Source organism: Rhinatrema bivittatum, chromosome 3 (assembly GCF_901001135.1).
Source record: "Rhinatrema bivittatum chromosome 3, aRhiBiv1.1, whole genome shotgun sequence".
NCBI lineage: Eukaryota > Metazoa > Chordata > Amphibia > Gymnophiona > Rhinatrematidae > Rhinatrema > Rhinatrema bivittatum.
The window spans coordinates 251850249-251875104 of record NC_042617.1 but is presented as its reverse complement, the minus strand read 5'-3'; the positions used below and the strand labels follow the sequence as shown (position 1 = coordinate 251875104).

The 24856-nt window shown below is 42.0% G+C and overlaps 1 protein-coding gene across 2 annotated transcripts in view; it reads right to left on the bottom strand.

Annotated features, from left to right (window-relative positions):
* DZANK1 (double zinc ribbon and ankyrin repeat domains 1) overlaps positions 1 to 24856 on the bottom strand; it is a 304940-nt gene that overhangs the window by 277262 nt on the left and 2822 nt on the right. For both annotated transcript variants that reach the window (XM_029594465.1, XM_029594464.1), the window contains exons 2-3: positions 14759 to 14885; positions 3190 to 3343 (exon numbers count right to left, since the gene is read on the bottom strand). In XM_029594465.1, coding sequence (XP_029450325.1) covers positions 3190 to 3343; positions 14759 to 14867 — 263 coding nt within the window. In that variant the 5' untranslated portion in view covers positions 14868 to 14885. The remainder of the gene's footprint in view (positions 1 to 3189; positions 3344 to 14758; positions 14886 to 24856) is intronic.

Sequence of the window (24856 nt, the reverse complement as noted above, 5' to 3'; positions counted from 1 at the left end):
AGTGAACTATCTACAAGCAGCAGAATTGATGGACCAGAGGCAGCATTGTTTCACCAAGGGAAGGTCCTGTCAGACAAATCTGATCAAATTTTTTGATTGAGTGACTAAGGAATTGGATCGAGGAAGAGCGCTCGATGTCATCTACTTGGATTTTAGCAAAGCTTTTGATACGGTCCTGCACAGGAGGCTTGTGAATAAAACAAGAAGCTTGGGTGTGAGTGCCAAGGTGGTGGCCTGGATAGCAAACTGGTTGAAGAACAGAAGACAATGTGTGATGGTTAATAGAACTTACTCTAAAGAGAGAGCGGTGATGAGCGGAGTGCCGCAAGGGTCGGTGTTGGGACCGGTCCTGTTCAATATCTTTGTGAGTGACATCGCGGATGGGATAGAAGGTAAGGTTTGTCTATTTGCGGATGATACTAAGATCTGCAACAGAGTGGACATGCCAGAAGGAGTGGAGAGAATGAGACGGGATTTTAAAAAGCTGGAAGACTGGTCGAAGTTATGGCAGCTGAGATTTGATGCCAAGAAGTGCAGAGTCATGCATATGGGGTGTGGAAATCCTAAAGAAATGTATTCAATGGGGGGTGAAGGGCTGATGTGCATGGAGCAGGAGAGAGACTTTGGGGTGACAGTGTCTAACGATCTGAAGTCGGAGAAACAATGTGACAAGGTGAGCCCAGGAGAATGCTGGGCTGCATAGAGAGAGGAATATCGAGTAAGAAAAGGGAAGAGATTATCCCCTTGTACAGGTCCTTGGTGAGGCCTCATCTGGAGTACTGTGCTCAGTTCTGGAGACCGAATCTCCGAAGGGACAGAGACAGGATGGAGGCAGTCCAGAGAAGGGCAACCAAAAAGGTGAATGGTCTTCATCAAATGACTTATGTGGAGAGATTGAAGAATCTAAATATGTGTACCCTGGAGGAAAGGAGGAGCAGGGGTAATATGATACAGACGTTCAGATACTTGAAAGGTTTTAATGATCCAAAGTCAACGACAAACCTTTTCCGTTGTGAAAAAAATCAGCAGAACCAGGGGTCATGATTTAAAACTCCAGGGAGGAAGACTCAGAACCAATGTCAGGAAGCATTTCTTCACGGAGAGGGTGGTGGATGCCTGGAATGCCTTTCCAGAGGAAGTGGTGAAGACCAAAACTGTGAAGGATTTCAAAGGGACGTGGGATAAACACTGTGGATCCATAAAGCCTGGAGGATGTGAATGAAGAGAAGAGGTATGGGGGTGGCTTGTGGGAATGACAGCTACTACCTGGTGATTAATACCCTTATTCAATAAAATATTCTCACGGTTAATACGACTCCAACATTGCTCTATGCTTCAACGGCAAGAGGAAATGTGGAAAAGTGGATTTGCATTCAGGCAACAACCAGTCTGGGTAAACAAATAAACATGGGAGTAGCTTGCTTGTTGCGGCGGTTACTACCCCAAACCAATTAAGCCTAATACTTCACTTTCAATGCATATCCAGCGTAAATCTCTGCTTCATCGTTATCTCTGCTTCAACGGCAGGGGGGAATGAAGATAAGAGGATTTACATTCAGAAAACAACCAACAAGGGCTGAATTGCACAGTCCAGGTAAACAAATAAGCATGGGAGTAACTTGCTTGTTGCGGCGGTTACTACTCCGAACCAATTAAGCCTGTTACTTCACTTGGAAAGCATATCCAGTGCTGCTCACTGCTTCAATGGCAGGGGGAATGAAGAAAAGAGGATTTATATTCAGACAACAACCAACAAGGACTGGGTAAACAAATAAGCATTAGAGTAGCTTGCTTATTGCGGCGGTTACTACCCCTAACAAATTAAGCCTGATACTTCACTTTGAATGTATATCCAGCGCAGCTCACTGCTTCAACGGCAGCGAGGGAATGAAGAAATAGGATTTACATCCAGCCAACATCTAACAAGGCATTGATCTGAGCAGTATGAGTATATAAACATTGGGGTAACTTACTGGATATGACGGATACTACCCTCAAACATTAAGCCTTATACTTCACTTTGATACAGCTCCAACACTGCATCAGTGGCACGGGTGGAAGGAAATTAAAATCAAAAAGCTACCAATAAGGGCCCTGTACTCAGCGGTCTGAGTAACAGATAAGTATGAGAAAATAAGTGTGAAAGCTTGCTGGGCAGACTGGATTGGCCTATTGGTCTTTTTCTGCCATCATTTCTATTTTTATGTAAGAATCACATTTACAGAGCCTGGTAATTCTCTATTATACATCTTTAGCCAGGCCCCAAGAGTATCTTCTCTGCAAAAGAGGTAGCATTCCAAGGAGTTTTCCTAGGAAATGGGAATGCTGGCTTCAAATGATCTGATCTTTGAGAAGGTCCAAGGCACTTTAGAAATAGATCTTGTCATGTAAAATCTTCACGCTACCCCTAACAATCCCTAAGAATTGAACTTATGGCTGCTTTAGAGTTCCAGAAAGCACTGCGTAGGTCTCTCTGGCAACCATCCACCCACCAACTGGAATTCCACTTTCCTTGGGCAAATAACCTACCCACAAGCTATTCCCTGAGGATATTCTGGGAACACTGTGACTCCACAAAATTTGGGTCTTCCAGTTCCCAGAAAAGTGCTCACAGATCACACATCAATAACACTGGGATTGCTCAGTGTCTCACTTACCTGGAATATTAATCAGTCTCTCACACACACAGTGCTAATAAATTAAAGAGTTTATTATTAAGTAGTCTCAACAGTGAACATGAAAGATTCTGCATAAAACTGCATTACAGCAGGCAAGAGAATAAGAAAAGGGTAACAGTAACAATCTTGTGCCGTTTGGCAATTTGACCCCAGCTGTATGTCCCAACTGCAATGGATCTAGGTCTCCCTCTCACCTGCTTCCAAATGTCACTTTCAAAAAGCAACTTTATTTTAACTGTCACTCTCGCAGCCTTGGCAATAGAGTGACATCTTCCGTTGACTCTGCCGTTAACCCCATCAGCACCAACTACTGTTGACTTTGGAACACTGCCATTTGCTGATTAGTTCAAGATTGCCAGGAAAAGAAAAATGTTCTCAAATAAAAGGAGTACCATAGGACAAATAAATAATAACATTTACAGTCAAACTCCTGTTTCACCACAGTCCTTAATACCTACAGTCAAATTTAAGGCTTCACAGATATTTAAAAAATGTGACTTTGAGTACCTACCTTGTGACAGCCAAAGCTCTGACTGTAATTTTTCCATCAGGCAATGTGAAAGGTCTCTTATATCTAAAAGTGTTATTATCTCCATAGCCAACTCTCTTCAATGGGTCTGGTTTGCTGCTGTCCAAAGTATAGTAGATACTGACTTCAGGAGTATCTGAAAGCCAGACACAAGGTACTTACATACAAAGGGACATACAGTATTAGGATGAAGGGCCAAGTTATGATCTCCTCACAAATTAAGGGGTTCACTGATTCCATTCTTGAGGCAAAACCTGCTGGCAACAACTGAAGAACAATCCCAATATAATAACGAATACAAAATGAAGCTATCTCATCAAGATAAACTGCTCTCCACAAAAGGATAAGAGATGACTAAGGGCTTTTCTCCATTGTTTTTGTCTATGGGAAAAATGCTTAGTACATAGGATCCTAAGACCCAACAAAATCTATACTGGTTCTCTTGGAAGGACTTTTCACAGCCTTATGTCACGGTCAGGCAGGCTAGAGACGGGTATTCCCCCAGTAGGAGCAGTACTGGGCCCTATGGCAGAGGAGGGCAGGGTTTCTGCCTGTCTGGCCATCTCCCCCTTGGGTTGGGCCCACAGGTTCTGGTAGTTGGCAGGATTATTCTAGTAGGGTGCATGGCAGGGTGTGGTCAGGCAAAGTCAGAGTCCAGGCTAAAATCTGGGCAGGCATAGACTGAACCGAGGCAAAGGCCAGAGACATTCTGAATCAGCAGTGAAGATTAGTCTAAAGAAAGCTGACTGGGAAGGCAAAGCAAAAGCAGGAGAGGGGAACAAGGCTGGACAGAGAGACAGGGCAGGAACAGAGCAAAACACACAGGCAGGAACAAGATAAATCACACAGGTAAGAACAGGACAAAACAAGACAAAAAACACACAGGCAGAAAGGACCCAACCAGAGTAAGGACAAGGCAAGAGATATACAGACAAGCTAGGCCATGGGGAGACCTAGACCCACAGGCAAGAAGGGCCACTAAGAGACCAAAAGAAAGCAGGGGAGCCATTGGAAGGCCCAGAGAGGACAGGACAGGAACACAAGAACAGGGCAAGTATACACAGACACAGGCAAACAGTAACCAATGGCAAGACAAGGAAAATAGGAATCTTAAGCAAGGTAAGGCAAGGTACTCACAAGATGGCCAAAGCAAAGAGCCAAGTTGACTCAATGATGAGGCCTCGAGCTGTAACTGAGGCAGGTTTATATAGGACTGCCCTAGCTGCATCATGTAGCCTTCAAGGCAGAGGCTAGAGCAGGTCTGAGAGTGGCCCAGTGAGGGCCCCTGCTGGCAGGGGGGCAACCTAGCAGCCATAATCATGACACTTTTGATAGAGCTCTATCGTGTTGTTTTCTCTTGTTCATGCTATAAAAGTAAAAGAAGCATTAAGGTATTAGCCAACCTTGTTCTATCTCTTAGCAACAAACCATCAGCAAACTCTGGGAAGACTTTTTACTTAAAATCTCTTGGGAGACAAATATGCCTCCCTTTCTCAAAGGGTTCCTGAAGATAAGGCATATAAATTAAGAAATAGCACTAATGCCTTTGAATCCAAATTGCCTTGGTAGTCCAAACAATAGATCCAGACTATGGAGGCGAGGAGAATACTGATTAAACAATATGAAAAAAACCCCATCTTTTATGCATCAATATATAGTTATATTAATGGCCTATACTTTAACTTGTCTATACAAAACTTTGAAGAAACATTCAAACTCTAAAAATGTGCTGTTATATTTTAGAAGATACCAGATTAAAGCACTAACTCAAACATAGTAGACCCTAAAGGTTTCTGCTGAACCACTTACCTATTGGTATATAATGATCTTGTTTAAAAAAATGACAGTTTGCTTTCTGTAAATGGTGTTTTCTATAGATAGAGGGATAAATTAGCTGTGACATATGGGTGAAGTCATCCAGCGGCACTGAGTGGACTCATCTCTCCAAGCAAGTAGAGCTTTCAGTTCTACTGAGCATGTGTGGGTGTTCCCATGCGGGCATTGCCTCATGAGTTTCTTCAGTCTTCACCAGAGTTAATCCATCTATGTAGTTTATTCTCCAGGTAGGCAAGTAGGTATGCCAAGGCTAATTCATTCTGCTATCTACAGAAAACACTGTTTACGGTAAGCAAACTTGCTTTTTCCTTTGATAAGCAGAGTGAATTAGCCATACACGCGGGAAGTCCCAAGATGAGGGTTGCAGTTTACTTATTAAGCAACCTGACCCTTATCCAGACTGAACTACAGCAAGTCTAGACTTTGCAAAACTGTAAGATCAAATTTACTATCAGTCTTGGAGAGATTATCAAGGTAGTAGTGGGATGTAAAGGTATATATGGAGTAGCAAGTTGCAGCTTTGCAGATATATAAAACTGTATGACCAAATGTACTGTCAATCTTGGAGAGATTATCAAGATAGTAGTGGGATGTAAAGGTATGTATGGAGTAGCAAGTTGCAGATTTGCAGATAGCTCCACAGGTACTTCTCGAAGATGCACAATAGAAACAGCCATGGTTCTCACTTGATGAAAATTCACAGCGTCTGTGATTTGCAGTCCTGTTAAGGTATAATAGTGATGAATGCATTCAGCCAGCCAGCTGAACAAGTTATGCTTGGCAACTGCTACGCCTAATCGGTTGGGATTGTGAAATACAAAACATTTGGTAAGTTTTCCAATGTGACTGAGTTTGTTTTTTTGAAATACACTAAGGCCCTTTTACAGTCCAGAATATTTATGGTTTCTTCGCCCTCATATGCATAGGGCCTAGAAAAAAAGGTAATACGAGTGATTGATTGCTATAGAAAGCCGACGAGCTTTGGGAGAAACTTCAGGTGAGTATGAAGAACCACTCTGTTGTGGAAGAATTGATATTCTCTGTTTTATTCTCCATTTCATTCCTAATGATTCCTAGCATTCTATCTGCTTTCTTGGCTGTTGCTGCACACTGAGCAAAAGATTTCAACATATTATCAACAATGACGCTTAGATCCTTTTCCTGAGTGGTGACACATAATGTGGAACCTTGCATTGTGTAGCTTTATATTTTATTTATTTATTTTATTTATTTATTTGTTGAGTTTTATATACCGTCATTCGGTAGAGCCATCATAACGGTTTACAAAAGTATGCATTTTTTTTAGCAGTTGTGTTTTAGATAGTTCTTCCCTATGTGCATCGCTTTGCACTTGTTCACATTAAATGTCATCTGTCATTTGCATGCCCACTCTCCCAGTCTTGCTAGGTCCTCTTGCAATTTCTCACAATCTTCTTGTGAATTATCAGCATTGAATAATTTTGTGTCATCTGCAAATCTGATCACCTCACTTGTAGTTCTCCTTTCCAGGTCATTTATAAACATGTTAAAAAGCAGTGGTCCCAGACAAATCCCTGTGGTTCTCCACTATTTACCTTTCTCCACTGAGAAAATTTATCATTTAGTCCTACTCTCTGTTTTCTATCTTTTAAGAGTAGCAAACTACCTGGACCAGATGGTATACATCCCAGAATGCTGAAAGATTTGAAAAATGAAATTGTGGACCTGCTATTGGAAATTTGTAAACTGTCATTAAAATTATCTATGGTACATGAAGATCGGAGGGTCACCAATGTAGGGCACATGGTTCTCACGCTCGACTAGACTATTTTTTAATGATCTCCAATAGCTTTTCCAAGGTAGCTGAGGCAGGGATTGATGACGTGGTCATTTCAGACCGTGCACCTATATGGTTGACGCTCTCTAACTCTCTTAGGCACTCCAGTACTTTAATCTGGAAATATCCATATTATCTAGCAGAGGATACCTCCTTTCAAAAGATTTGAAAGATAGATGAGCTGACTTTGATGTCTCGAATGCTCAACACAAAGATAATCCCATCCTATTTTGGAACACTGCTAAGGCGGTACTCCAAGGTGAGATTATATCTTATGTAGCACATAGGAAAAAAATCGCTAGACAAACAGCTCCTCAAGCTGACAGTACAACTGCAGCGAGCCAAAAGGGAGTTAATAAAGAGCCCTTCTAAGATGAGTAGAGAACAGTACCTCTCATTGCAAACGGCTATTAACACTATTATTCATCAGCGTGCAAAGAAGAGCCTTCTTTTTTACCAATACAAGTTATTTCAATTTGGCCAAAAATCTGGTAAAATGTTGGCAAACTTAGTCAAAATGGCCAGGGGATCTCGACACATTCCCGCCATCCGAAATGCACAACAAAAGCTGGTGACTGATACTGACAACATTAGACGGGCTTTTCACAGGTATTATTCCAAATTGTATAAATCGGAGGACGCAACACAGACCAACAAAAACTTAACCATTCCAGTACTCAGTCAACAGAAAACACTGAGCTCAGACCAAGACTGTATTAAAACTAGTCTAGGGATTGTATTAACACTTACCAGTAACCCCTGGAACATGTAGCCATGCAGGAGGACCACAGTACATTTATTCGGCAGCCATGGGCAGGAAGCTGGATTCATCTGTCTATCCTAAAAAAAGGAAATTATCAGGTAAGTAGTAATTTCTCATTTCTTAGCATCTAGACAGACGAATCCAGAACCAGTAGGATGTACCCAAGCTACTCCTGAAAAGAGCGAGAGACTGCCCACGGTCCACTCAAAACCGCATGTGCAAAGGCTGCGACCTCCCGGGCCTGCACATCTTGACGATAAAACCTGGAAAAGGTGTGTAAGAGGACCACGCTGCAGCTTGGCAAATGTCGACGGGAGATACCAATCTAACCTCCGCCCATGACACTGCCTGAGCCGTAGTAGAATGAACTCTAACCTGCCTAGGCAACAGCTGCTCAGCATTCACATACGTGGCCGAGACTACCTCATTAATCAGCGATCTATTGTAGCCCATGAAGCCAGCTTGCCTTCTTTGTCCTCCACAGTAGAGGTAAATAGGTGATCCGTCTTCCTGAGAGGTTTAGAAACCTTCAGATACCTCATAATACTCGTATATCTCTTAACATCCAAGGATCACAATAGGCGATTTTCCTCCACATCTCTCTCTCTTTCCAGAGACGGCAAGGAAATGGACTGATTCAAGTGAAAATCTGAGACCACTTTTGGCAAAAAGTAAGGAACAGAACACAACTGTATTGACCCTGGAGTCACTCTAAGGAACGGCTCCTGGCAAGACAGGCCTGCAGCTCGGATATTCTCCGCGCAGAACAAATCACCACAAGAAACACAGTTTTCAAGGACAGTAACCACAAAGCAATGTTACACATCAGTCGAAACATAGGGCCCGCTATGAAATCCAAACTCAAATTAAGACTCCAGCAACCGCAAGGGAGGACGAAGATGTTTCACTCCCTTCAAGAAATGGGCCACATCTGGATGAGCCAACAAGGGCCTACCATTCACAAGATCCCTGAAACAGGCAAGAGCTGCTACCTGTACCTTTGATGAATTAAGGGCCAAACCTTTATTCAAACCATCCTGCAAAAATTCCAAAATGAGCAGGATCTGAACCAAAAAAGGAAGAATCCCTCGATCTTCACACCAAGCCTCAAAAACGCGCCAAACCCGTACATAGGCTATAGGGGAAAGGCATACAGCAGCTTGTCCTCCGGTCATTCCTGCAGGAGAGCATCGATGCCCAATAACTTTGGATTTCTCCTGCGCCTGAAGAATGAGGAACCTTCGCATTGCAAAAAGTCGATAGCAGGTCCAGAAATGGCAGACCCCAGCAATCCACTATTAACTGAAATGCCTTGTCTGACAATTCCCATTCTCGTAGGACCAGACTCTGCCTGCTGAGAAAGTCTGCTCTTACACTGTCTTTTCCTGCAATGTGCGAAGCTGAGATCTCCCAAAGATGCACTTCTACCCATTCCATAAGTTGGTCTATTTCCTGTGACACTTGCTGGCTCTTGGTTCCTCCCTGCCAACTGATATAGGCCACTGTTATTGCATTGTCTGACATTATCCGGACCGCTCGACCCTGCAACCTGTCACCGAACTACAAGCATGCCAACTGGACTGCCCAGGTTTCCAGCCAATTGATGTTACATAGAGAGACTTCTGCACTCCAGCACCCCTGCGATGTCAGCTCCTGACAGTGAGTTCCCCAGCCTTGGAGGCTCGCATCTGTCATGAGTACTAGCCATTTCAGTGAAGTTAGGAAAACCCCTTCCTCAGATGATCCACTTTAACCACCTCTGAGGTTGAATACAATTTTCCATTGGCAGCTGGAGCTGAATCGAATAGTCTTGAGACTGTGGGCTCCAATGAGACAGCAGAGTGTGTTGAACATAAGAACATAAGAAAATGCCATACTGGGTCAGACCAAGGGACCATCAAGCCCAGCATCCTGTTTCCAACAGTGGCCAGTCCAGGCCATAAGAACCTGAAGAAGATGTATATGCACCTTTGCCCATGACACCACCTCCAGGGTCTCTGCCATCAACACAAGAACCTGCATATAGGACCACACTGTCGGGCATATTGTGTTCATCAATAGACACACCTGCATCATCAGCTTCTGAATATGGCCCTCTGGCAGGAATACCCTGCCCTGTTCTGTGATGAACCAAACACAGAGATACTCTGCAACTAAGATGGCGGAAATTGCTCTTGGCCAGGTTCATGACCTAACTCCTGCAACAAGGAAATCACCTTGCGTGAGACTCAGAGGTTTTCTTCCACAATTTTGGCCTGAATCAGCCAGTCACCCAAGTACAGATGTACCAGGATCCCATCCTTTCTCAACTCCGCCGCCACCACCACCATGACCAAGTAAAAGGTTCTGGGCACGATGGCCAAACCAAAAGAAAGCGCTTAAAACTGTTAATGACATCCCAAAACTGTGAATCGCAGAAATCAATGCTCTAGCACAGTGCTTCTCAACTGGTGTGTCGCCAAACACTGGAAGGTGTGTCGCGTCTCCCGGTGTCCCAATCCCTGTTGTACTTTCCTTCTCCCTTTTTCCAGCCCCCACGGGCCAATTGAAAGCCTCCTTTTCCAGGAGGAGAATTTGATTGAATCAGTGTCTTCTTCACTTTCTTCACAATAGATTCAACTACTATGGACTGTAAGGCAGCTGAACAACACCAAAGTCTTGTGACTACTGGACTCTGATTTTGAGGTCTAATGTTTAGCTGTAAGAATGACCGAAATGGGAGCTTCCCACATTCTTATCTGTAAAATATTAAGTAGGTTGTGAACTGGAAGAGCCGCTGGTTTGGCTAAAGTGTCCAGTATTTGAAGAAGCCCAAGGAGCTCAGAGCGAGGGACTTTGGCTTTGCGAACCTAGATGCCCAGTGCAGTATCCATCTTTTCCACAAACGTAGAATAGTAAAATCTTCTGGTGGCGAGATGGGGTATGGAGGATCTGGAAAAGGTTCGGAGGGTATGCTGGTAGAGTCTTCATCCAAGCTTAAAGGTACTGGGTTGCTTAGTCAGGACTCCAGTGACGAACAGGGCAAATCACAAGGGGGCTAACAGTTTGCTTAGTCAGGACTCCAGTGACAAACAGGACAAATCACTTGGAGAAGCAGCCTGGTCTAACATCTCTGACTTGCTAGAATCCAATGCAATGGACGAGGAAGAAACCTAAGTAAGGACTGTAATGATGAGTTCACCTCTGTAGATGATATCAAGACTCCAGTCTATGGTATTGCCATAGCGATAGTCAAAAGGAGAGACTGGAACGTTCCTTCCATCACCTTGGTCAGAGAGGTAAAGAAACTCCTCACCAAGTCTACAATTTGGTCGAGAGACTGATGGGTCCTCTGGTCTGGAGTAGGTGGTGGGACATACTCTTCTGAGACCAGGATAGGCTACTGCATGACAGGCAGCTTCTTAGAAATAAGTGGTACTATAGAGGTCACTGCTTCTGCAGTCTCCAGGCAAATTTCTGCTGCTTCTAGTCTAGGCGAGGTAAGTGCCTTTGTTATTGGCAAAGGCAGGAGTAACCTGACCCTTTCTCCTGCAGATCTAGGATGGGCTGTGTAGAACTGTGCTGGCAAAGAAGATTGATAAATTGAAGTCTGAGGTAGATTTGTCAATAACTTCGATGGGGTAGAGTGTTTGGACACCTTAGATGCTTTGGTATGCTTTAAGGAGTCTTTAGAGATGTGCATCATGGAATCCAGCACAGGTCAATGGTACTGAATTGGTTGGATCTGAGCTGCACTGTGATTCCTTGCACTGTACATCATGGGATCATGTATGGAGGCCACAGGATTGTGTTACGTCAGAGTATCGAGTGTTGAGTGCGCTGATGCACTATGCATCAAATACATCAGTGCATCGTGCATTAAGTGCATCAGAGTTCCATGTTTCAAGCGCCTCGATGTGCCATGCATCAGTGAAAGCTGCTTCGCGTTCATCAATGCACCATGCATCCATGATGCTGTTGGTGCTAATGATGGCTGCACCAGTGCAAATACACCATGCTTAGAATGTTTGTTTCTTTGACACTGACTATGATGGTTCTAGTGATCAATGTCATTGTGTCTATGACACAGGGAAGCTGGTGGAACTTGACCTTGCAGCTTCAGCTAAGCAGACAGGTGAGGCAGGCAAGGCTGTACTGCAGGATGAGAACCTACTGCTACTCCAGAGAGATTTATGCAGTTCCTTGATGCGAAGCAACCTGGACCATTGTGAACACAGGGACATCTGTCCTCAGGCATAGCAGGTCATGTTCCGGGCTGAGGCATCTATAACTCGGTTCATGGCTGTCAGTGAGGGACATAATCTTCCCACAAATACAACTTCTGAAACTGCTCAACATAGTTGCTTTTTTCTTCAAATGAACATAGTGGAAGATAAGGCCACACTTCCTCTTTATGTTTTTCTTTTTGTAGCACTGAAAAGTGCTGTTGTGGGGCTGCAGAGGCAGTGAGGCAACTTAATAAGAAGAAAACTGAGGTAAAACTATCAAATTGAGAAGGTTTTAATGATTTTTTCAGAAAAAATATAGGAAAGAGTTTGCATCCGTGTTGTGCTTGGACAAAAAAAATGACTGAAGAGACTCATGAGGCAACACCTGCACGGAAACTCCTGCACATGCTCATTGCAGTTCAAAGTTCTACTAATTTGGAGAAACAAGTCCATTCAGTGCCATTGTATGACAGCACCCACATGTAAAGGCTAAGTCAGCCTGCTTACCGACAGAAAATAATAAGTTATTGCTTTACTACAGTTTGCTTACAAAGGTGCAGTGTCTCTATTGCTATCTGTCCTCGGATCCCCAACTGGATCCTATAAGGAGGCAGATTACAGAGTTAGTTCTCATCCAGTACTAAGCCTAGGTCTGAAAACTACCCTGGAAGGGACAGAGAGGTTGTGTGTACACTATGAGGAAAATGATGGAAGCAATAGCTCTATACTGCTATTTCTAAGCAATCTAACATGGTCAAGCTGAAAAAAATAAATTGCTTTATATTCCAAAATTCTAAAACAATTTCTTTTCCTCGCCCACAAACATTTTGCTTTGATGACTCTACAGTAAATTACCAAGCATCTGCCCTTAAACAGAGATAATAGTGTTAGAGATACACCTGCTTTCCCACACACAGGAACCTGAAGGTTTCATTTTTGTAGAGTAATTCTGAACATTAGAGGAATCTTTGACAGCAGCATTTTGGCTCACAGGGTTGATGAGTCACTAATGCAAAATCTGTCAGGCTCAAGTCAACACTACAGTGTTCTAAAAGAGTGTTATACTCATACAGGATAATTTTCTCGGGAAAATGTAAAGGTAATATACTATCGTAGCAATTTTAAAAAGCCCATCTACCTGCATTAAGTGCACTTATACGGGTAAAAGGCTTTTGAAAATTGCTACGATAGAATGTTACATGTTACATGTTACATTTTCTTTTGAAAATTACCTCCTTAATGAGATAGCTTTTTATAAAAAGCTATTTCTTCCAGAATTCCGGGAGTTAAATGGAGCAGGAAGTTATTCTTCCCTGCATTGTGGATATCTAACCCCTTGCTGAGTGCTATCTAGACCAGGGCTTCCCAAACCTTCCCTTCACTTCACTGAAACACTTGCGGAATTACACTGGCTGCCAATCAAACAAAGAGCACAATTTAAAACACTTTGCACAGTCCACAAGCTAATCAATGAAGAAAATACAGATTGGTTAAACACTGCATTAAGACTACATATTCCCCAAAGGAATCTCAGATCAGCAAATAAAGCCTTACTAACCATACCCTCTGTAAAGACAGCTAAATTGACACAAGTAAGGGAGAGAGCATTATCATTAGCCGGCCCTATATTATGGAACTCAATGCCACCCGAAATAAGATTAATGAGAGACCATAAACTCTTCAAAAAAAGCCTAAAAACATGGCTTTTCAAAAAAGCTTTTCAAAATGAGAGTGGGGAATAGGTAGTTCTAAGAAACTAGAAAAGGACTTATACACACAGGCAAAGTCACCAGATAACATATATGCATTTTTTACTTTTATTTTTATCACAACTAAGTTTTAAGTTAAAGAATTACAGTATATCGCATATATGGGTAGCCCATAATCGGAAGTTCAATACACACTACATATAGCTGATAATATTTTGAATCATGTATCTGAATAACTTCGGCACCCCCTGTTTAAAGTAAAATCTATTTCAAATTTATTCATGTGCCTATTTGTAAACCGTTGTGAAGGTATATCACTAAACAACGGTATAGAAAAGTTTTTAAATAAAAATAAATAAATAAGTTGTGATCCACAGCCAATTGGGTTTTCAGGATATCTACAGTGAATATGCATGAGATAAATCTATATACATTGGACAACCAATATATCCAAATATATCTCATGCCTTTCATTGTGGATCCTCTGAAAACCCAGCTGGCTGCTGGTTCACAATAACAGGTTTGGGAAGCCCTGGTCTATATACCTACTCCCCGTGAGCTGGTCTCTGATTGGGCCCAGAATAGGACCCAGAACTAAGATATCACTTATATGGAGTCATTTTTATGTCTATCAAGTACATGAAATTATTCTATAATGCGGCACAGGTTTTATTTATATCATTTCATCCTTTAAGGTATCGCAAGTCCAGTGCAGGGCTGCAAAACTCCTGGGTGCCAGGGTATCAGGTCACCTAAAATTTGGCATCTGATCCCTGCTACCAGAAGGGACTGAGGTCATGGGAGGGTTGCCAGGGCTGTAAGGTGGTAGCAGCAGAGATGGCAGGGGCTAGGGCCAAGAGTAATCCTACCGAGCTGCGAAAGGAGGAATTTGGGAACAAAGGCTGGGGGGAAGGAAAGAGTAAACAATGGCAATAAAATATTTGATAAAAAAATAACAAGTGCTAAAAAAAAAAAAAAAGTTATAATGATTTTCCCCCCGGTTCTTAAGAATTTTGGCTAGTGCCTAAATTTTCTAAAAAAAAATATTCCACCCCTGATCTAGTGCTTCACTGCATTTTGGCACTATACATAGACATCTGTGCATTTTAATCTAACTTAAGCCAGCAATTCTGAAACAATGCTCTAAAAAATATGACATAGGATTCAACTTCAGTAAAAGATATGACTTCCAGATCAGCACTTGCTTATTTGCTCATACCTGATTTTATTTCAATAAGTGTATTTGTATCTATTTCGTGTTTAGCTTTTCCTGGAAGTGGAACTCGAAGAGGTATAACCTGAGGCACTGAGATTGAGCCAGCTGTCATTTTTTTTCCTGTATTGCCCTGGAAGACAAAATCGGCACAATTGGAAATGTTAAGACTGACAACAGAAAAAAAAAGCCTATGTTTATTCCCTAAATGACCTGGCATGCTAATATTCTGCAATCCCGACTTCTAGTATCCCCAGCTATATTACTGGAGCCCTTTTCTGTCCTGAATGTAGTCCTAAGGGTTTACAGCCTTTGCATCAATAGAGAAAGAAACAATACATCTCCTTGGAGCTGCTAGCCCAGCAGCAGTGTTTGCATCTGACACTTCAAAAACATTTAACTTATAGTTCAGAAGGAACAAAACCCACCCCCTTTTTCCATCTGTACTACACAAAGATGGGAACTGGAACCTTGGAAATCTTGTTATAAGCATACAGGTAGCTAAAATATCTTATACTGCCAGCTCTAGACAAGAAATTATGCATTATGATATGGATAAGTGGAACTTTTCATTTTATATCATTCTTCACTTGTAAATCCTCTTGGCTCACCCTTTCTTATCCAGTTGTCATCAACTCTGGTCACTATATGTACACAATGACACTTAGATTAGGGCAATTTTGATCCTTATTTACTGGTCCTTCAAGTCAAACATTTAAATTAAAAAATAATCCATACAGACAACAATTTTCAAAACGATTTACCCAGTAAACTCAAAACTGCCCTCCTTCAATTTGGTTAAAAGTATGCACAGGGTTAGCTGGACTGGCAGGAGTGTGTGCAGTTGGAAAACAAGTGTAGATGTGATTTTTCAATACTACACACAGGGGTGTAGTATGACCCGGGGCTTTGAAAGAGGGGCGGGAAGGGGGTGGGGTCATGGGTGTGATGCCGATCTGTGGGCGGGGCCAAGGCCTCCAGCATAGCGGCTATGCCGGGGGTTGGCACACCGGCAGCTGGCCGGCACGCAAGATACGCCTGCCACAGGCAGGCATAAATAAGTAAAACAAGCTGGGGGGGGGATTTAGGTAGGGCTGGGGGGTGGATTAGAAAGGGGAAGAGAGGGGAAAGTGGGGGGGAGCGGAAGAAAAGTTCCCTCTGAGACTGCTCCGATTTCGAAGCGGCCATGGAGGGAATGGGGAAAACCATCGGGGCTCCCCTAGGGCTCGATGCGCGCAAGGTGCACAAATGTGCACCCCCCTTGTGCGCACCGACCCTGGGTAGCGAGCACAAATGTACCCCGCGCACGCAGATTTCAAAATCTGCCCCACAATGATTTGCAGCAAAACTCTACCAGCAGAAAATGCAGGTGCAAAGTCTAAGGGTACTTTGTGTCTGTGGCAGTTTTCAAAGGGAAAGTATATGCCTACTTTCCCTTTGAAAAATAGATATGGACTTTGCACCCAGGCAGGCTGTTTGAAAACTGCCCCATGAAACGTGAAACTGAAATCGATACAAAGGACCCAAGATGGGACCATTTCTCCACAAAAGCTTAAGACGTGGCTTTTCGAACAAGCCTACACTTGAATTAGCCCCCCCTACCATAGCTCCTTCCATCTCTACCACCATCCACCAGAACTATACAAACAATGATATTATAGTTATTGTTCTATCTATTTAATTCCTCTCACCTAGGTCACCTGACCATTTCCTCAACTCTTCCAAGTTTTTTATACCCCTGTTACATGTAACTTTATACTTCCCTCTCAGTTTCAACATATTTATCCCCCTGTTATTTGTAAACCGATGTGATATGTCTATGAACGTCGATATATAAAACGTTTTAAATAAATAAAATAAATAAAATAAAGAAAAGACGTTTTGGTTAGAAAGAGGTTTTCAACTTAAAGGGCCAGTAAATAAAGGTCAAAATTGGCTTTCCTTCACCCACACACATAAATCAACCCTTGATGCCTCCACCCTGTCTCCTTCTCTCTCAGTTTTCAAATTTCTGGTGGGGCAGGGTCACCAGACTTTGATTCAAACCAATGAAAGATTACTTTATTGCCAACAATAGAGGACGCCACTGGGACTAACGCAAAGTCACAATATATCAAACCCAGAAAATGACACCAGAAGGCCATAAAATGTCAACAAACCAACAATCTGAGACAATACTCAGATCACACATATACAGTAAGAGAGATCCAGAATGCCCAAAGAACCAGAATAATAGCAGAATCCTCTGTAACCTCAAATACAAAGATTTCAGCCCCAACCTAGAGAAAATACCTTTTCTAAAATGAAATGTACAGCACAGAGGTGGAACCACCATTGGTGCACTAGGGGTCATGATCACAAAAGGCCCATAAAGAGCCAGCAGCCTGAGCAAATCATAGAGAGAAGCCACACCAGGGTATAAAAGTTCTTCTGGTCATTGTCTTTTTGTGATTTGGATCATTATGCAGAATGATCTTCCATTAATGAGGAAAGAAATGGAGCCCCATGTTGCTTTGCATGAAAGACACAGTATCTAGCTTTGTTTATTTCTTGTGGCTTGGTGAGCTGAATGCACATTTAAAAAGGAGGAAATATTTCTAAGCAGATCAAGAACTAAGAATAAAAAAGAGGATCTGCTTTGTCATTCATAACAGAAAAGCATGTCTCAATATACATTTTAATTTACAGTGATTATAAGAGAAGATGTCTCATAATATAAGCAAAAAGTGAAAAGGCCTCACTCCATTTTTAATCTCTTATCCTAGAGTGGTTCTATGGTTGGAAAAATCCTAAATACTAAACACAATAGGCAGAAATTCTACTACTGCAGTTAAACATTTAACCACATCTTTCAGGTCACTGCAGTGAGAAAAACCTGCACATCTCAAATGAATCTCTAAATAGAATGAAGAATATTTTATCTTTTATGACCAAGACTGCAGGTCTTTTTAGTTTTCATTAGTGAGCTGTAAACTTTGGAACTTATATTGTCTCAAACAGAAGGAAAAAAAACCCAGATTACACAAACCAGCAAAAGTAGGGCAAAGAAAGCTTCTAGTTGTTCAAATTTTTGGGTTTATTAATCATGAGAATCTTAAGGATCTCTCAGATGTATCATCATATATTCAGACTTAAGCATAAATTACACAGGCCCCCCCCAACACGGATCGTGTTTCGTTGGAGACTGCATCAGGAAGGTCCACACATCTAAATTAGAAAAAAATGGATGTTTCATTGTTATAAGGGACAAACAACATCAGAGCAGAGCATATTTAAGAACATAAAAAATTGCTATACTGGGTCAAACCAAGGGTCCGTCAAGCCCAGCATCCTGTTTCCAACAGTGGCCAAACCAGGCCACAAGAACCTGGCAATTACCCAAACACTAAGTAGATCCCATGCTACTGATAGTAGTAATTCACCAACTCATGCTACAAGGGAATCCTTGTGTGGTGGTAATCTTGTACGGAGGTTATCGTTGAGGATAACCGATTTTGCAGTTATCCTTTCTTTTTCCTCCGTCTATTATTCTTTTATTAAGGTCAAAAGTATTTTTTAAAGGTGCTATTGTGTGATTTTTCTTAAAATCCCTTCTCCCCTGCTGCTTTTCCGACCCACTGCTAGTCTTATGTCATACTTATCAAGGTCGTCGCCTTTATTGATGTCTCATGGGTACGGAGCTGCTTGTCCGACACGGGCCATGTTTCGGCACGGTGTGCCTGCTTCAGGGACTATGGGAGAGTGTGCTGTGTCCTGTATAGGGTTCACAGCATTCTAAAGTCCTTCAATATATAAAAATATTTAATTAAACATCAAAACTTTATATCACATCCATTCATAACTCTCTAATTCTCACCCACCTTTTCTTGAAAAACTTACTTGTCAAAAACAGAGAACAGTACTTGTCAAAAACAGAGAAGACAGCAGAAGTTTTTGACAAGTAAGTTTTTCAAGAAAAGGTGGGTGAGAATTAGAGAGTTATGAATGAATGTGATATAAAGTTTTGATGTTTAATTAAATATTTTTATATATTGAAGGACTTTAGAATGCTGTGAACCCTATACAGGACACAGCACACTCTCCCATAGTCCCTGAAGCAGGCACACCGTGCCGAAACATGGCCCGTGTCGGACAAGCAGCTCCGTACCCATGAGACATCAATAAAGGCGACGACCTTGATAAGTATGACATAAGACTAGCAGTGGGTCGGAAAAGCAGCAGGGGAGAAGGGATTTTAAGAAAAATCACACAAAATAGCACCTTTAAAAAATACTTTTGACCTTAATAAAAGAATAATAGACGGAGGAAAAAGAAAGGATAACTGCAAAATCGGTTATCCTCATCGATAACCTCCGTACAAGATTACCACCACACAAGGATTCCCTTGTAGCGTGAGTTGGTGAATTGTTGAAGAGGGAAAGAGGTTGGTTAGCGATTAGTGAATACTGAATTACAAGTAACCTCTATTATGACGACTAATATCACTGCCTGGGACAATACATTGTCCTTCTCAGAAGCCAGACTACAGGCGCTTTTGGTAGCACCTTCTATATTCACCACAGAAGATGGTCATAAACCTGACCAGTGGAACTCAGTAACAGCATCAAATAAAAAACTAATTCGAACAGAATTGCATGCAGGTACTCTTATCGAGTACTGTCGTGTGCAAAGAATACCACGTGGATTGAGAATTCAGAAAGAACCCAGATTATATGGAGAAGATCCTGAATTTCTTCAAAACTGGAACAAGATCCTTAACAAGTGCTCATTGGATCTGATGATCCTAATTATAGAAAAAGCACAAACAACAGCAGTTCAAGTTAAGGAAGAAATTGGGAAAAAACTTTAGAAGAAATTCGTCAAGCAGAACCGGAAGATAAATACCAACAATCTTTCCAAGAGCTACAGGACCAAATGGACACATTTAGGGAAGAATTAAAGCAATTCAAACTGACAAAATTCACCCGTGATGAAGGAGATTATAAGAAAGGTAATGTATACCAATGGATGTCAACCCAACCCTTCAAACACAGAAAACCGAAAGTTACCTTCGCAGGCTCTTCAGATGACTCCTCCGAAGAAGAAACACGTTCAAGCAAACGACACACAGAGAAAACAAGTGATGAACACACAGGAGAGAGAGAATCTCATTTTTTAGAACAGGCCGGCTCGCGCAAGGCAGACAAGCGAGCCAAAGAAAAAGACAATCAAGACAATCCAAGACGGCCGTATGGACGAACGAGGCAAGCAAAGAACAAATAATCACAACATCACAAGAGGTAGTAATCAACATCTCAACAACTCCTCTAACTGAGGCTCAATCTACCTTATTAAGTAAAGGCTTGTCCTTTGCACCTGTCAACAACTATTCGACATTTGAAGGTGAGAAATACCTATACAGGTTTATTAGACAACTGCGGTTAAAATTATTCTTTGCAAATTCGGCCCCACAAGAGCATCAAAAAGATGAATTAACGCCACGCTCCACATGGGTACCGCCGGGTCCAATAGATCCAGTAATCTATACGTTTGCAGAAATGGTTCGAAGAGACAGCTTTTCCAAAGTAATCCAGCAATCGGCCAGGGTTAACAATTTAACCCACGCAGAAAACAAGGCATTGAAAGAACTTCGAGACAACCAACAAATAGTAGTAAAACCAGCAGACAAGGGGGGCTCCATCGTCATACAAAATAGACAACAATACGTTACAGAAGTGGAACGTCAGCTCAATGACCAGGAGTTCTACCAATTACTGACAGAAGACCCAACCAAAGACATCAAAAAGAAGATAGACCACATAGTGGAACAGGCGTTAAAAGCTAATTGGATCACGGAGAAGGAAGCCCGTTTCTTAACAGTAAAACATCCAACGTGTCCAGTGTTCTATACGGTCCCGAAGATTCATAAATCACTTCAGTCCCCACCGGGACGTCCAATAGTGTCCTCTAAAGGGTCCCTTCTCGAACCACTTTCACAATTCGTGGATCGGTCACTACGTGGGTTTATCCCACAGATACCCTCCTACATACGAGACTCGGCACACTTGATGACTATACTACAAGACCTAGCCCCAGATCCAAAAACCACATATTTGGTCACCATTGATGTCACGGCTTTGTACACTAGCATACCTCAACATGAGGCCATCGAGGTCATTACGGCTAAACTAACATCCACCCCAGCACGACGGAGAACTCCAGTAGCCTTCATCCAAGAACTTGCTAGCATTGCATTACAAGAAAATTACTTTATGTTTTTAGGGAAATATTACAAACAGATCAAAGGAACAGCTATGGGGGCCACCATGGCCCCCGATCTCGCCAATCTATACATGTCAGCATTCGAGGAGAAGTGGATACACCGGAATAACTATGAAGATCATATAAAGTTATGGAAAAGATTTATAGATGACATCTTTGTCATCTGGCAAGGAGAAGAAGAGGAACTTCAACAATTCATACAGTGGTTGAATAGCTGCAATCCACATGCCAACATCACAAAAACATCATTTCATTTTTAGACATTCAAGTCATGTTAACAGAAGAAGGATTTCAGTTTACCATATATCGGAAACCAACAGACAGAAACACACTTTTACATTATTCATCTTTTCATCCGGTTCACCTCAGAAACAATCTCCCGGTAGGGCAATTCCTCCGACTGAGGAGGTTGTGCTCCACAACTACAGAATTCAAAACACAAGCAGAAGACATGACTAAAAGATTTTTACAGAGAGGGTATCCAGCAGCTATAATAAAAAAAGCATACAAACGAGCCAGATGGGCCAATAGAGAGCTGCTACTTCAGCCGAAACCAAACAGTGAAAATGAAAAATTAATTTGTGTATTGCCACATACACCTCAAACATATATGTTAAAAAAGAGCATTTTGAAATATTGGTCTATACTACAAGTTCATCCTAACTTCCAAGAGAAACCTACGTTCACTTTAACAAAAGCTCAAAATCTAAAGGACCTGATAGTTCACTCAAACTTACTCCCTGCAGTCATACAGACACAGGATACACCAAGAGGCCAAGAAACATGTGGGAAATGCAGTGCATGCCAGTTCATGCATGTAGGCACAGAGTTAAATATACCTGGACGGAGGAAATACACCTACAGAGGCCATTATACATGTGGATCTACAAAAGTTATATATGCACTGTGGTGTACTTGCCACAAAGTGTATATCGGCAAAACAATGCGGAAGGTCAAAAATAGGATTCAAGAACATGTATGCCGATTGAGACATAAAACTGAAGGTGCACCTTTAACTGACCACTGGCAGCAAATGGGACATCCACCGGAAGAGTTTAAAGTGGCAGTACTGTTTCAATTACAGGAACATCCAAGGGGTGGAGACCTCAATACAAAACTTATACAGATGGAACAGAAGTTCATATTTTTTTTTTGTAAATAGTTGTGATTTTACTGATTTTGCTGTATCTATTTATTGATATCACGGACGCTCGCGGCATAGTCAGCTCTATACCCTATCCCACTTTTAACCACCTTGTTCTCAGTTACATGTAAGGGCCCTGCCCAAAAGTTAACCTGTTTTTTCAATGTTATATGTAAGGGTTCTGCCCATTTGTTCCTTTTTAACTGTAAACCGATGCGATGTGTAAACGGTCATCGGTATAAAAGAAACTTTAAATAAATAAAATAAATAAATACATGGGATACAGTGACTCCCAAAGGACTCAATCGAGAAATAGATTGGACAGTATATTGACAACCATCTTCATTGGTGAAGAAAGAGGTGTTCACTATTATAAAGGAGAACATCATCAAGCAACCACCTATACTGTGAAAATGTAGAGGTGATCATAAATTTGACTGTTGTTCAATATTAATTCAGGAATACAATATTGGGGGAGGAGGAATAGCCTAGTGGTTAGAGCAGTGGCTATGAACCAGGAGACCAGGGTTCAAGTCCCGCTGTTGCTCCTTGTGACCTTGGGCAAGTCACTTTACACTTCATTGCCTCAGGTACAAAACTTAGATTGTAAGCCCTCTGGGGACAGGGAAATAGCTACAGTACCTGAATGTAAACCGATGTGATATCTCAGATCGAATGTCGGTATATAAAAATTTTTTTTAAATAATAAATAAATAAATAAATAATAATTAGTTTCCCATTAGGTTAGCAGCAACTTCAAGAGATTGAGGAGTTTATTACATCATCCAAAGCTCAAATATCATGAAACGTCTATAGTCACGTTGTACATTAATAAAAGTCTCAGAGCACTGCACCAATGAGCAATGCCGTAGAAACAAAGGACTACTAGTAAACGTGATGCTTCAGCGCCAGCCACATTCAAAAATACCAATTTAAAGCTTGAAACTAGGAGTAGCATTTAATGAATATCACTAAGTCACATGTTGACAATAGATCGGACTCAGCAGACTCACAGTCCTCTACCAGGTCCGACACATAAAAACTTCAAGTAGTGAACATCAGGATCAAAACGGAGCACTTTTGAGAGAGCACGAGACAGAAAACAGACTGGTATATCAATGTGGCCTCAATGATTCGCCTGAGAAATCCAGCACAGTACCCGATCAAAATAAAAGAGAAGAAGATTGCGGATAGCTAATCTACAAAGAGGCGCGGCACAAGCGCCCCGCCCGGGAAACGCCCACTGGCATTGACACCTAATACGTCAGAAGCAGCATAAGCGGACGTGGTATGCACAAGTTCACCACCAGGTCCGTCCGAGATAAGGAAAAAAGTGTTGCTAATTAGATGAAGTTCTCCATCAGGTCCTCTAAACCCGCACATAAGAAACTATGTAAGACCATCGAAATTCATATTAGTTAAACACGATTATAAGTTAACATCGCATATGACATGTTGCAAAGATGTTGATTTACCGAGTTTGACTAAAATAAGGGTTCAACATCGTATTTGTGAGTTAGAATAGAATTAATGAGTCTTATAGTATTCACCTGAGACAGCCTCGTTCTGGCCAGAGAGGGCGGTGGACTTCCCAGGCAGGCTTATAAAAGCAGTGAGAATAGAGTAGACGCCCAGACACACACAGAAGGCGTCGCACGAGAAGACAGCAGAAGTTTTTGACAAGTAAGTTTTTCAAGAAAAGGTGGGTGAGAATTAGAGAGTTATGAATGAATGTGATATAAAGTTTTGATGTTTAATTAAATATTTTTATATATTGAAGGACTTTAGAATGCTGTGAACCCTATACAGGACACAGCACACTCTCCCATAGTCCCTGAAGCAGGCACACCGTGCCGAAACATGGCCCGTGTCGGACAAGCAGCTCCGTACCCATGAGACATCAATAAAGGCGACGACCTTGATAAGTATGACATAAGACTAGCAGTGGGTCGGAAAAGCAGCAGGGGAGAAGAGATTTTAAGAAAAATCACACAAAATAGCACCTTTAAAAAATACTTTTGACCTTAATAAAAGAATAATAGACGGAGGAAAAAGAAAGGATAACTGCAAAATCGGTTATCCTCATCGATAACCTCCGTACAAGATTACCACCACACAAGGATTCCCTTGTAGCGTGAGTTGGTGAATTGTTGAAGAGGGAAAGAGGTTGGTTAGCGATTACTGATAGTAGTAATAGCAGTGGCTATTCTGTAAGTCAACTTGATTATTAGCAGTTAAAGGACTTCTCCTCCAAGAACTTATCCAAACCTTTCTAAATCCAGCTACACTAACTGCACTAACCACATCCTCTGGCAACAAATTCCAGAGTTTAATTGTGCGTTGAGTGAAAAAGAACTTTCTACGATTAGTTTTAAATGTGCCGTCCTTGTTCCTGTGCTTGTTCCAGTGTTCCTGCGTTCCTTGTTCCTGTGTTCCAGTGTTCCTGCATTTGCTCCTGTGTTCCCGTGGTCCTTCCTGTGTTCTAGCGTCTGTTCCTGAGTCCTGTTCCACTACCCAGGTTGTACCTTCTCGGACTGATACCTGGCACTGACCTCTGCTTGCCTTTGTCTACGCTCGGACTGATACCTGGAACTGACCTCTGCCTGCCTTTGACTACGCTCGGACTGATACCTGGAACTGACCTCTGCCTGCCTTTGACTATGCTCGGACTGATACCTGGAACCGACCCTTGCTTTGGC